Raw genomic sequence first — 16152 nt, 5'->3', positions numbered from 1 at the left:
CAAAAAACCGCTAAAAATGGGATTTTAATTTCTAACGCTTTGTTTATCACGAATAAAAAATAATAATATTATATAATTAATTCAACTTATAGGATATAATGAATAAAACCAATATAAAATACATTCTTTCGCTCCGCCCAGAATCTAATATCCAGACTGACAAACCGTCTCCTCTCAGAATCGTTTTTCTTATACAATGATATTAATATATTATATCATTGAACTCAAGTTTAATACAATCCATTATACATTTATACATTGACCCATTTGTAACCTACTGTACAGCTGAGCGACATTCACTTACCCGCTTTTTTAACATAGATATAACTTTAGGCTGCAGGGTACAACTTTTTTTGTTTTTAATCGATTTTTGGGAAATCGATTTTCGTAAGAAACGCTTTGTTTATTTCCATAGAACCGTGACTCAACAATAAATAAAAAAAATTATTGAAAATACTTAAACAATTTACAATTTATTTTTATGTATCTAGGTTTTTTTTCAAGTGTATCTACTATCTATAAAGTATTCTGTATTTGACAATTGCTCATTAAAATCAAATGTATTTTGAAATTTAAGACAATTTATGAAAGTATTTCGCCAATTCCCGATTTGCACTCTAATTGTTGTTTATGTTGTACAACGCGCATGAGCGTGTATAAAGACACCTATCGATAATTATTGAAAACAATTTCTCATACGTACTCGCTTCTCGTTTATGGGTCTGTATTTTGTATAAACTACAATATTATTAATGCGCGGCGTATTGGTGTACATAGTTATACTAGTTATTTTAGTTATAAGTATATATTATTATAAGTGATGAAAAAAAAAATAATATCAATATTAATCCATACATTTTTCTTTATTAATCTAAATCATAAAAAACATAATAACTATAATCTAAAATTTTTTTTTCAACCGTCGAGTAGAAACGCTGGTTTTGGATATCAGGGAATGTCCGGCTTATGGACATACTGCACTAAGGACGACGATAGGACATTTTTCGGCGGACTGTCAGACCTGGGGCACCAATGAGAGTTAGCACGGCACTGGTAGCAATCACATCATCAAACGATAAACATAATATTATTATTATTGTTGTTGTTGTTGCTTGAATTTAGCGGGAGATGCTGAATGGGGAGGCCGTATTAATCCGGAAAATAAATGGGCGGAACGTATAAATTCCGGACCGTATAAATCCGGAACGTATATCGCCGGAATCCAAAAGTGAAAAAACCGTATTTGGCCGGAACGTATACCTCCGGAATTAAAAAAAATACTAAACCGTATTTTCCCGGAACGTATTTATCCGGACTGTATAATTCCGGAACGTATATTGCCGGAATCCAAAAGTTAAAAACCGTATTTGGCCGGAACGTATACCTCCGGAATTAAAAAAATCTAATAAACCGTATTTAACCGGAACGTATTTATCCGGACCGTATATTTACGGAAAGTATTGTAAATTGCCTATTTGAAACCCCTGAAAAAGAAAGTTGAGAACTTTATTGCTAGATCTTTATTGCCAGTGTTCATTTTTATTTATTACAAAGATAATATGTGATCATAATTTGGTCATATTATATTATAATAAATTTTGTATAAATAAAAATAAATAATACCCATAATACAATATATTTTTTATTATTCTATTAGTGGTCAATGGAGCGATGAATATGAATTTACTTTACAAAAATGTCAGTTTTTTATTTAAATCTGTTTGTAATTAAAATTATTTCTCTGTAACTTAGGTTAAGTATCTACCAAAAAGTTAGACAGTCTTCACTCAGAATAATTTCTTGTCGTGTGCTTTAAATTTAACACATCCATTACAGTAAAGCTGTTAAATACTTGACGAATTTTTATAATCATTGGATATTTAAAAAAACAACTTTTTTTAAAACATTTAGTACCTTCACAGAGTTGAATTAAATAATAATTAAAACGTATGTCGTATGATCACTCCAGGATGAACGCGTAATTTGTTTTTAAGAAAGTAAACTTTCGAACATTGTGGACCATTCAGTACGCTTCAGAACTATATAATTTGGAGCTTAAAAATAAGATGCAGATACATTAACAAATTACCATATTACATACCATATTATGAGAGCTCGATGGATATTTTTTCAAATAGTTTAAACAGGCAATCTGTTTAATTCATTAATTTATGAAGTTCCTGTTTAATTGGCACATGCAGTTAATTTTTCCAACAATATATATTATTTATTTATTAAATCATCATAACCATTAACCATTACATTGATATAATATAATATATAATATATTATATGATGTTATAATAAAATAGGATGATGTAGTCAAAAAATGCATAGTATCATAAGTACCTACAACAATTGTATATTTATATTATTATTTATTAATAACCAAAAGGGTTTTATATTCATTTTAATTGTATCTTAAATAGGTATAAATAAATTCTTATTGATAGGTATTGCATTAAATAAAAACAATCCAGTTTAGTTATTTTGATGGTTCAAAAAATAGTAGAAAATTGTAATATATTTTAAAATATTAAACATGTATAATAGCTAACTATGTATTATTAGCTTGGGACTTTAAATTTTTAAAGCCTTAATGGCTAATACTTAGGTACATATTATTATTATTATAACGTCTTATCATGTTAATATTCGTATAATAACAATTAATACATTATATTTTAATTTTCCACTATTCCTAAATACCTAATTAACAGGACAACAACGCGCGTTTTTTAACGAAACGTATAGTTCCGGAAAGTATATGCCCGATAATAACTGATCGAAAATACTGATTGCAACACAGACATGTCATATTATTATTGTGTACTGCAACTTGAATAAAAATATGAAAAAAAATAATATTATAGGTGATAAACTATTCTTAATTGAAGGGGTCAATGGACAAAGGTGTTAACTGACATTTTTCCAAAAATGCATTTTATTGCACGAATAAAGGTGTTATAATGTTATAAATACGTGAGTATTGTCTCATTCTCATGGTAATATAATAAGTAATTATAAATAAAAAAATGTCATTTTTGTGATCAGCACATGGAAATGCTAGAAGATGTTGGCTGTTTTCCAAGAAAAAATCAACAGTTTCTTGAAATACTTCATAGCTATCACAACATTTTTCAATTAATTTGTATGTCATATTGTGTAGTTTTGTTTGATGAACAATTAAATATTTTAAAACTAATAGAAAAGTTTAATTTAAGAAAATTCTTTGAAAAGTGACTTCTTCCATTCGACATAATGGGCATCTTGTTGGTGCTGGAAGGGATGTAATGCAATTGTTGCAAACCCATGCATGACCACAAGGAATAACAATATGCTGTTGAATATTTGCTGCTCTTGCATTCAAACATACTATGCACGTTGACACTTGTGGAGCTATTGGCAGTTGTGGTTCCTGAATTGGCTGTACAACAGCAGCAGCTTCCACTTCTGGCTCAGAATTTGGATCTACCTCATTGATCCAATTTATATGTGGAGATATATATCTTGATGTGGTATACGAAGTCAATTGCATGAACTGCCACATACTTATGATCCCAGCATCGTATTGGCTTGTGGCATTTTTAAGTCTTTTGGATTGTAATAAATATTTTGCCTTCAGACTCCTAGTAGGTTGAAGATTATTTTCAAGCTGCCTCATTATAACATGGTAATTATTAAATAAATTACTCAAATTACCTATAAGAAAAACGTTATAAGTAAATTTCAGAAACATAAATTATCAGAAGATGCATACTTATTTGTTTGGTAATACATTAGATAATATAAATTATATTATAAAATATTTATCACAATCCATACATATATATAATTAGTATTTTCAGTTTACAAACGTTAAAAATAACTTTTAAAACAAGTAGTATTTAATTAATCATATTGATTAACATACTTAAAAATATCCATAGATTGGGATGAGTCACTGAAAATTGTAATCTTAATTTATTGTGGAAACTTTCAATATTATTGTTTGTACGCCTAGGAAGTCCATGAACTGAAATTATCTGAGTTCCCACACGGTGCAACCAATACCTATAGTTAACACAGGTATAAATATATAATAAATAAGTATTATTTATGGTATTCAAATATTCAACTGTACAATACAAACATTACAAACCAAGTATTTACTTAAAAAGCTACTATAAGTAATTAGGTTTAGGGTATAGTGTATAGATATTCACCTTTAAATGAATCTAAATATAAGTTATAAAAGTCACTGTGATAGTAAAATACAAAATATACATAACAGTTTCAAGTTACTACTAAAAATTTCTTTTGAATTATTAAAAAAAAAAAAAAAAAATACAGTTGATATACTTTGTTTAAATATCGAATTTCGTTAAAATTTGAACTTCAAATGTGTATAAAAAAAATGTATTTTCCTATACATATTTATTAGATTTTTGAATTTCAATCAGAACTACTTATTACTGTACTTTTTAACCAAAAACTAAATTTATACTACCTAAACAAAAAAAAAAATGCTAATAAAAAAAAAATTTTAATATCTACAAATAGCAAAAAAAACCTTTTAAATATTTATAAAAAAATACTATGCATTTTTACTTTTAACGACCTAATTCCCAAAGTACCAATTAGATCCAATTTTCTTCTAGAAAACACCTTTAAATACTGAGTTAAAGTAGAACATCAAAATATTTTACTGCTCCAAAAAATTATGACAAAGAAAAAAAACATAAAACCATTGTACATTAATAGTTTTACAACAATCCAATATGTATTGATTTTTAAATATTAACAACTAATTACCTCTCATAATAGTCAAATAAATTATGCATCGCTACTCCATGGTTGATTGCATACATTTTAATTAATTGAAATGCTCTTTCTATATCCTGATATGGAAGCAGTGGAAGGCCAAATAAAAGGTTTAAGCTTTGCAGTGCAAATTGATTAGTATTTACAAGCCTATAGTATCCTTTACTTTTCATATTTTTAAAAACTGCCTAAAAAGATTTAAATATAAATAACTTAAGTATACTAATCATTAAGCAAAATTATAATAAAAATAAAAATTTGTATTTTTTAGGTAGGTACTTGATTATGGTGGAACCAACAACCAGATGTTCGAGCTTCAGGGAAATATGATTGTAGAACATCTCTAAGTGTAGATTCATAATCACTTATGATAATCCTTGGAGAAATGTTTGCTAAAAGATTATCTTTAACATATCGAAATACACTGTCATATGAATTCCTAGACTTTGATTCCATTAGTGCGAATATAATTGGTATTGACTATAGATAAATAAATAAATGAATGAACATCAATATAATAAAAACAATTGTAAGTTAAATTTTTGTTTTAGGTATAATATACTTACATAATTTTGTATCATAGCATGTACGCTCAATAATTGATAGCCCATGTTTACTGGAACCACTTTAAAAGTAGCGTCTACATGAAGCTCCTCAATTCCAGTACCACAAAAACTTTGTGACAAAACTGGACATGCAAATATCAGGCTAGTTTTACCATCAAGGTCACGAATACAGCTCCTAAATATCGTAATGTCACAACAATTGAATCTTTGAAGATGCCCATTATCAAATAAGGATGCTAGTTCCTGAAGGTTCCCAGGCAATCTAGGCATTACTGACCTACGGGCCAAACGCATTAAAGATTCAGCTGTAGGCTATGGATATAAGCTAGCTGCTATTGGATGCCTAAATCAATAAATAAGTATAAGCAATTATAATTAATTTTTCAATAATAAAACTTCTAAAATTTACCTTAAGCACTCTTCGTCGTAAATTTCTTTTAATAAAATATTTTCAGCAGCAGCTCTTCTTTTTAGTACTGCTTTTAAAGCATCTATTAACTGAGGGGTATCATCTTCACGCTCATGATTAGAGTGAGACCTCATCACTATAATTGTTCCGTCGGCCATATTTTTCATGGTTCCAGGACTAAAGTGCATGGTACTTTTGCTACATTTGTAATAACTATTGAATAACAATATACAATATTTATGAACTACAAGAATTCATATAAGCTATATTTTCTAATAATTAAAAATTTAAAGCAAAAAAAAAATTTGTAAAATATAATATAGTATTAGGTACCTATTATGTATTTCAAAATAATAAAAAGGATCGAGAGTTAAAAAATAAAAGTATTAACAGTCAATCCACACACATTTAAGCACACCAAAGGATAATTTAATTTAAAATATCAATTTTATAATATCATATTATACACAATATATTTTGTTATATTTAAAATTATTTAATTATATAATAATTAGATTTTAGATTCTAAGCGGAACAATGAATGTATTGATTTTACAATGGAGTGATATTTATTTAATTTTTTTGTGTTTGTTTGGATAATCTGTAGTAGAAAAATAGATTCGATTAGGGGCGGCGCTTACGTTATTCATGAAAAAGTGCGGCATTTTTAAAGGAAATTTATATTAAATTCAGAATCACGCTAGCCGTCGTCGTCGCATCGGCCGGTTCCCCCACTCAATTTCGTGTATGCAGCTCGAGGCCTAGGTGGGAGCAAATGACGACGAGTGTCTGCGGTCGGCGGGTCATAACCATCTATATTGTATAAATCACAACAAAAACCCTTCGTAAACTTCGTGCAAAAATGGCTAAGTAAAAAAAAAATATTAGATCATTAAGCACTATAAAGATGTGATATCAATTAATGCTAAGTATATTGAATTTAAGTAAACGTATTTTGTTTCAATAATTTATTTACTTGGCGAAGAATTATTTCTTAAAAAAAAATTTTGATTAATATAAATATTAATAATAATATTATTAAAATAATCATAAATATCTAACGCAGCAATGCTATTATAAGGTGATAAACTCTACAAATTTGAAATTAAAAATCACCTTACAATAAAAATTACCACAATCTCGTTGCTCTAAAAACATTTTATAATTAGTTGCATTGCTTTCAGTTCTAGTAACATATAATAATAAAAATGTAATATTAAAAATAATTTACCGCCCAAAGCACTAGCTTAAAGTGTTTACTGGGAAATACGGCACTGGCCATTTAATTATTTTGTTCATCACACTTTGTTAATTCCTCGCCAAGTAAATAAATTATTGAAACAAAATACGTTTACTTAAATTCAATATACTTAGCATTAATTCATTATATCACATCTTTATAGTGCTTAATGATCTAATATTTTTTTTCTTAGCCATTTTTACAAGAAGTTTACGAAGGGTTTTTTTTTTGATTTATACAATATAGATTCACTCTAGTGTAAAACTTTCAAAGTTGGAAAACGAAGCATTATTTCAACTACCTACTTATCGTGTACACGGAAACAAATTTTATAAAAAAAACACATCCGCTCAGAATCTAATATAAAATAATATATAATGTATACATAAAATTATTTATAAAAAAATGTAATAGTTATAATGTGTATTAGCTTAATGAACTATGGTTAAAAAAAAATCGGTATATATTATATATATAGTATATTTTTATTATAATATGATGTGTGATTAGGTACTTACGTGATTCCATTTTTTTTACCATTATTGTCATATCGGTATCCATCATGGTTCATTGTAAAAGTGTGTATATATTTGAGCAGATATAATAAATATAATATTATAAATTTTGAATATTATAATTTATAATATTCAAAATTTTAAACTACCAACATTAATCCTCCTTGAAGTCTTGATGAAGAATGACAAATTTCAAAACTCAAAAATAAGAAATATAATAAATAACTATATACCCGTATTGATATATATAAATTAATTATATATATAAGAGGTATAAGTAAATATTATAACTGATTTAAAATTGTTATAAAAACAAAACAAAAGAGTCTAGACATTATGCTTACTTACCTTTATAGACCTACAATTGTACGGGTTACGTGGAATTAAATATTATATTATTATTTCCAAGGATCCGCTATTTCAAATTAATAAATGATACCCATTCTAGGTAACTGTTACATTAAATGTGTCTAGACTAATTAACAATAATAAATAAAATAAAATAATATAACTTAACACAAATTATTAGTTTTAATTTTTACCTTGTCTAAAGGTACCTAATACGTTTTGCCTTGCGCTATCACGATCTTGTCTTCTTGGTTTATTTCGACAACACTACGTTGCGATCGACAAATTTATAATTTATGCTACATATTTGCATTGTTCTAAATTATAGTTTTTAATAAAAATAAACGACCATGGTACCTACAGTATAAAAGTTTTTTTTTTACCAATGTAACTGGTATCGTCAAGTATTAAATAGAACCTAAAAATAATTATCTGTTTTAATTTATTTAATTTTTAAACACATTTACTTTACTATATGTACTTCTTGTTATTTTTTTAGTTGACATAATATATGTATTTTAACTAAATAAAATAAATTTAAGAATGAAGATCATAAAACATTTATATAATAATATATAACAAAAAGTTACGTTACTTTGGGATCTTAGGGTGTTATTAGACCTGAAACAAAACAATTTTTTTTCTTATAGGCAATAAGTACTTGCATCTCATTTTTAGTTCAAATTCATCTCAAATTTAATTCTAAGTGCTCTTTTAACAAAATCGCGTTTTGGGAAAACAATATTTTTTGAAATTTTTCGCCGTTAACTTACAAGCGAAGGCTGTAAACTAGAATATTGTTCCAACGTTAACACGTCCTGAGCAGGTCTGTGTACCTACATACAATGGTATATCATGATTCATGCATGATTTATGTATGATTATATGTACATTCATAAAAAAACAGGAGTTTGTAGGGTACACGCCATGTGCCATTACATTTTGCAGAAAACATTGCATTATACAATTTCATTGTGTGTATAAAATATAATATTATAGGTAAAAGTTATAATAGTCACCAAAAATAATGTTTTTGAGTTATAATGAAATAAAAAATATCATTAATATTCATTTAAACATCTAATTTTCTCCAAGTTTCAACTTAAAATAACTATAAAAAAATCTGTGCTTATATATTTTTTTAGATTTTTTAGTTACAATATTACCCACTTATGAGATATCTCGTTTTAAATTTCCAAGCATTAAAAATTAAACATCTTATACATTTTGAACCGAAAAATGATTTGCAAATGTTCGTGATATTGAGATTGACTAATTTTGTAGAAATCTGAACTTAAAATCTTCATTGTTTATCTTCATAACAACTATTATGAAGAACCTTGTATTAATTGTTCAAGATTTTAGATTTCATTGATCAATAATAAGAAAAAAAAGTTTTCAACATTTAAATTGCCTATTATGAACATTTTATCATGTAGGTAGTAGGTATAGACAGCCTCTCCCGGCCCGTTATCAGTTTGGTACCGAAAATGGTTGAAAAATACCGAGTTTATTTTTTAAATCAAATATTTTGTAGTTTTGTACATTGCCAGGGCGATTTTTTTCAACCTTAAAAAGTTAAAAGTTGAAAAGTTATCTAAGATCAACAATGAATGAAGTAATGTATTTTAGGAAATATTTTTATAAAAGTTATAAGTTATAACATAACTATATCAAATTCTCTGAGCGGAGCTATGAAGCTAGTGGTTTTACAATGATGTTTATTTATTTTATTTTTTTTATCCTGTATACAAAATTTCTACTAGAAGGAGTGCTTTGATTTCAATATGTAGTATCTTATCTTTTAGCAAATTGGATCAAGGCGGTACTTTAGGGACGTCATTTTTTGATTTTCTCAATAGTTATTTAATGACACGGAAAAACCACCGACAAATTACAAAAAACCGCTAAAATTGGGATTTTAATTTCTAACGCTTTGTTTATCACCATAAAAACGAATAAAAAAATAAATATATTTCAATATAAAATATCCAGACTGACAAATCATCTCCGCTCAGAATCGTTTTTCTTATACAATGATAATATTATATCATTGAATTCAAGTTGTATGTGTTCTTTATTAATATTTACCTATTTGATTAGCATTACTTATAAAAGTGTCTAAACCATATACAATTTTACAATACTAGTTATATTATTATATAGTATTTTTGAAAATATAAGTTGCTTTAGTTCGATCAAAATTAAACCGATTTTAAAATTGTGTTTTATCCATATTTAAATCTACATAACAGATTTTAAACGTTTTAAAAATATATTTTTTTTAGACATTGGGAAAAGGAGGCTATTATTCATACGATACACATACAAAAAAAACTGTACTAGAATATCTATATATTATCGAATTAGAGTAACTGACTTTCCAATTATTAAATATACCGTAGATGTATAATAATTGTATACCTAACTATTTTTATTTTTATTTTGTATCTATTTAAACATAAAAAGTACCAATATATTTTTTACCAAAACCATTGTCAAACCATTTATTTATTTATTTATTTATCTCATAATTATAACACCATGTTCATAAGTTTGGACTTTGGATTCTAGTATTGTTATAGTTATGAATTAATTTTATTCGCACTTACACGAAAAGTAAAACTACATATTATGTAAAAAACAATTTTTAATTTTTTTTTTTTTGTGTAAAGGGGCCTATTGAAAATTATTGTCGTGGGAGTCCAATATTAGCCAGCCGACACTGGGTACAGACGATTATAAATTATAATATTTTATTTTAATTATTTGGTGACAATTTTAAGTACCTATCTATGTTCAGTTGGTTTTCTTGTTGTGTTAATGCACATATTATATCATATAAAAATGTTGTTAAAATTAAAAGTTTCTACGGTGGAGCGGTTATTCATTTTTGAGTACGACAGAAAAATGATTTTGTCGATAACTGGTTTTGTGTAGAAACTACCTTTTTTTCTTAATTTTTTTTCGTTTTCATGGCGCTTTGAAACTACTGGGAATTTTTTACTTTTGAGTTTTGAGCCAACAAAGTAATGACTAGATTCACTTTCCTATTAGAAAAAATGCTGAAGTATACAATCACATAATTTTTGCTGTCCTAATAGGTGATGGTAGACACAAAATAAAAATAAAATATAAAAGCACAAATCGTTGTAAAATCAATACATTGGGCCGCGGTGTGTGTGACGGTAAATGGACATTTCCCTCCCCCCCCGACTGTTTTCGGTTTAGTAGGACATCCCCCCCTATATTTTTGATGCGGACATTTTTCTCCAATTTTTTTTAATTAATTATTGACTAATAATATTGAATTTAACAATATAATATTATTTATTATTTAATATGAAATTTTTTTTTTAAATAAAATATAAAATATATAAAATAGTTTTTATTTTCATAAATGTAATAGATTATAAATGTATATGTTTGATTAACTGAACTACTTACTTGAAACAATAAAAATTTAAAAAATAATAAGTAATTTATTAATTAATAATTTATTATATTTATGAAAATATTTGAAATTAGGCATAAATATATTTATACTAAATAATAATATTATATTTTTAAATAGTAAACTTTTAAAAAAAGGGGGGAATGTCCTACTACACCAAAACAGTACCGGGGGGGGGGGGGGGAGAATGTCCGCGATTCGTGTGTGACATGGTGTGAGTTTAATTATTATGTACGTCGAAAGCAATCGGAGTATACGACAATACTTAATTACGTAATTACAAATATGTTTACAAAACAAGTTTTAAACAACTTGTTTTAAACATGTTTAAAACATAAATTCAAAACATTTATTTTGAATATTTCGTTAATTGTTTAAAACGAATAAAACGTAATATGTTTAAAACAGTGTAACTCCAAGTAATATTGAGTTTTTTTTGTTTTGAACCGTTTAAAAATATATACTGTTTGAACTGCTTGAAACTCAAACAAATTTTTTTGTTTAAAAACCATTTTGAACAGAAAAAAACAGTTCAAAACAAACAATTTTTTTAACATAAAAATACACCAACTGATTATTAATTGTAATCTGGTGTTATGCAAGGGGTTTAATATAGGCAATTTACAACACTTTCCGGACAAATACGTTCCGGGCAAATACGGTCCGGATGAATACGGTTTTTACCTTTTAAGAGTCCGGGCAAATACGTTCCGGTCATATACGTTCCGGAAGAATACGGTTTATACTTTTTGGATTCCGTCGAAATACGGTCCGGATAAATACGTTCCGGAATTATACGGTCCGGACATATACTTTCCGGAACTATACGTTCCGTTAAAATACGGTTTATATTTTTTGGATTCCGTCGAAATACGGTCCGGATAAATACATTCCGGAATTATACGGTCCGGACATATACTTTCCGGATTATTATAGCCCCCCGCTGAATGCACAGTCCGCTGACCAAGATTCCGTATACTTTAGCCGGGTGGATAATAGGTTATCGACTTGTTACCAAGCGTTTACGGGGTGCACTATATATGCAGCTCTAACCTGGCTGAGATCACGTCTTGACACCCCCTATAGAAAATTATCCTACCACATAGAAGTTACAATGTTATCATACGTTTTAACTTATTATATTATACTATATGTAATATGTTACAATGCATATGTATATGGGACACAAAGTTCCTATAGACACAATAGTCGTAATTTCCATTTTCATTGCTAAACCAAATTTGTATTATAAATAATTATTACCTAGTTATATTATTAAATATAACGGGATTAAAAACTGTAGGATCATGAACACAGTGCTGGTTTTACAGGGAAAATTGGAGCATAGTTAACCCATATCTGTACTACCATATAGTACCTACCATAAAAATGACTTTATGAATGGTTTTAAGAATTTTAGTACCCTCTTTATGTCATCCCTTATTACGCTTGTGTGAACAGGTCACCGCATAGTTCCTAGGTTGACTAAATTAGTGTACCGGTATTATAAACATAGGATCGTATATGATGACACAGGGCGAGGAAGGTATATTAAAATAATATAAATGTGTTTTATAAAAATATTTGAAAGTTTTTATATAGTGCGCTCCTCCTTCCTCCCCGCGAGTACACTATGAAATTGATAGGTATCATACGTTTTAAAATCTTAAATTAATTAAGACTTATTAACAGCGTGACTAATAAAATACCTCTGCGTCATAATTTAAAGTATAAGATTAGATCTAGATCTCAGATACCTGACGATATTACAATGCGCGTATGTATAGATTATTAGTAATTTAACACTACTCGTTAATATTATTATGACCATGCGTTTGATTTGGGTGTTTTGGGTTGCAATGGAGGGTAGATTATATTCAGGACATCTCGCGAGCATTTACCATTTTAAATAGTGGCTGGAGTAATGAAAGCTCCATTACCGTACCACTTTAAATCAGCAAAGTCTCATGAGACACCCCGCGTCATCACATGCACATTATAGGATATGACGTGGGCTGCTACTGGTTAGGTTTTCCCGTCTTTTTATTATCACCACTGGGAATTGTAAAATTATAATGCATCATATAGTACAGTTGCAGGGAAACTCATGGCTGAGCGGCGAGCTAGTTGGCAGGAGTGCGTCGGGCTTAATGATAATAATAATATTATCCTCGCGGAGTAAAATCCGTTTTTGTGACGAATGCAAGATTCCCAGAAAAAAATCATTTTCAATACATGGTAAAATTTTTGAAATTTTTTGACTTTTTTGAGCTATAAATAGCCTTGAGAAATTGTTGAAATTATTGAAATTTTTTTAATTATTCCCGATAAATCTTTTAAGCTTAGTAAAAAAGCTTAAAAATGTAATGCATATGGACGCATGGTTTCTCATAGCTCATAAGTTTATTTAGTGGAATTCCAAAAATATTAAAAATACATATAGGCACGATTATTTTTTATATGCATTTAAAGTTCAATTTTTTTTTGACAAAATTCATCAAAATCTCGAAAATGTTCAAATTGTTTTTGGTTAGAAATACATAAAAGTTTTTCTTCCCATTGCTAACATTATACATTGTAATAGAAGATTCTTTACTAATTTTTCCATCATAAACTAAAATAAAAATTTTACCGTAAAGTTAATTTACGATTTTTATAAAAAATTTTTATTATTAGGTACATTTTTGATTATATTTTATACAGAATCGTTTTTTGTATACAGTGGTGTATCATTGAATTCAAATAACATATGTTCGACGCATACTCGATAATTACTATACAGTAAGACCAATGAAAAAATAAAAAATAAAATATATATCTATATTATGACTAAATAATAATATAGTACCGTCTTAATTAATAAAATGTCATATGATGACGCAAAAAAAATCATAAATGAGCGCACAAAATATAAATGGCAAAAAATTTGGAACTTACAAAACACCAAATTAAACGAAATAAAAAGAGACATACATCGTTGGACAAACCCTAACATCAACCGTAAAGAAGATACTGTTCTCAATAGACTCCGTTCTGGTCACACTAGAATGACTCACGGCTTCCTGATGGCAAGAGAGGAATCTCCCATATGTCAAACCTGCGGAACCTTGTTAACCGTCAAACATATAATAGCAGACTATTTAATGTTCAACCAAGAGCGGGCCACACATAAGATATCCTACAACCTAGACTCTTCACTCGGACCCAATCAAGAAAAAAACCTTGATTTAATAAAGTTTATGAAACAAACCAAATTGTTCAATCTTATAAAAAAAAAAAAAAAATGTTTATTATTTAGTATTTAATTAATGTAACAATCCTTATTTGTAACTAATGGCCTTTGTTGTGGACGTTATTTTTTTGAGATCAATAAAAAAAAAAAAATAATAATAATATAGTACACATCATATAGGCATTATATAGTTAAACATTCATAATAAAAAATTAATGTAATACATTTATTATTTATATGATATATATATTGACTCTAATATTAAACATGACAGAGTTAAATGGATTATTCAAAATGTACTATTTGGTATGTATTGCGTCTGTAAGATAGAGACAACGCATGCGGGAGAACGTGTCCTCTTAATGATAATATAATAATTCATTGCTTCAGTCTGCACAGTTAGAAAATGGAGTTGAAAATACATAATAACTCAATTGTAGTCAATAGTCATGTATATAGTTTAACAACTTTCAGCCCTCAAAGTTTGTACCCAACAACGCCGGCCCTCCACTAGTCACTACACCAGCGTTTCCCAACCTTTTCCTCTCACGACACACTATTCCTAAGCATATTTAGCCGTGGCACACTTGTCACTGACTTATATATGACTGATATATAATATAAATAATTAATATATTTTTTTTTAATATTAGAACATTAGGCTTTCATCATATTAATACCAAAATAGAATAAATTACTAGCAAATAATTTAAAATGGTGTGTTTATTTAGGCTAGGAAAACTCTTGTAAAATCATATTTTAATTTATTACAAATATTAAATTTATTGATATGGAAAACCGAGATATTACATTACGGTTATGTTACGACTACATTATAAAAATCTAGTCCTAGTGAGAAATTCGGGACTGGTTCCCTTTCAATATATTTCAACTTATTATCGACATCTTACTTAAGCGTTTATTAATAATCATGATTCATGACATATCACGGCACACCAATGTGACGCGGCACGCCAGTTGGGAAACGCTGCGCTACACATAATATGCGATTACCGATTGATATACAAGTATATATGTATATAATATATATATATGTGTGTATATATATATATATGTGTGTGTATATATATATACATGCATATACAAGAGCTAAGAAAAATCAATAGAGATTTAATATTAGGTATATAAGTAAACAAAATACACTAATATTAAGTTTTTATTATACGATATTGCTAAAAGCTATATACCAACTATGAATACTAACTAAAAAAGAAAAACACCCTCGACCTCGACCCGTGACGATATTAAATATGACACGTGCACAATAACTTCACTGATCAAAATATATATATTTTATAAAAGTTATTGTGCACATGTCTTCGGTAATAATAATAACCTGTAAAGGTTAATTACTATTTTATTATAGCAAAACGATTTTCTACGAATCCCGTTGGTGTGGATCTGAACATGGGACCGTCTGGTAGTGAGGGGTGTCCTGTAATAGTATGACTGGAATGTATGGTGAGTGATTTTGCGAGCCCTTTCAAAATGTTGTAACAAGGAGGTTAATTATCAGTTGTCAACCATTATAGGTATATAATACACAGGTACTCGGTAGTCGGAA

General features: G+C 28.0%; 1 protein-coding gene and 1 long non-coding RNA gene across 2 annotated transcripts in view; one reads left to right on the top strand and one right to left on the bottom strand.

Annotated features, from left to right (window-relative positions):
* Window positions 1-16152, top strand: part of LOC132948174 (uncharacterized) — a 258391-nt gene that overhangs the window by 129141 nt on the left and 113098 nt on the right. The gene's annotated exons all lie outside the window — the stretch shown is intronic.
* On the bottom strand, window positions 1818-6722 carry LOC132949053 (uncharacterized). The gene is made up of 5 exons (XM_061019810.1): window positions 5779-6722; window positions 5370-5712; window positions 5083-5283; window positions 4795-4991; window positions 1818-2180 (listed from the first exon to the last, which is right to left on the bottom strand). Exons 2-5 carry the CDS (start codon window positions 5661-5663, stop codon window positions 2165-2167), a joined length of 708 nt encoding a protein of 235 aa, XP_060875793.1. The 5' UTR covers window positions 5664-5712; window positions 5779-6722; the 3' UTR covers window positions 1818-2164.

The sequence above is a fragment of the Metopolophium dirhodum genome, chromosome 7, assembly GCF_019925205.1.
Source record: "Metopolophium dirhodum isolate CAU chromosome 7, ASM1992520v1, whole genome shotgun sequence".
Lineage (NCBI taxonomy): Eukaryota > Metazoa > Arthropoda > Insecta > Hemiptera > Aphididae > Metopolophium > Metopolophium dirhodum.
Note: the sequence above shows the minus strand (reverse complement) of the source record. Positions and strands in the feature narration are given on the sequence as shown.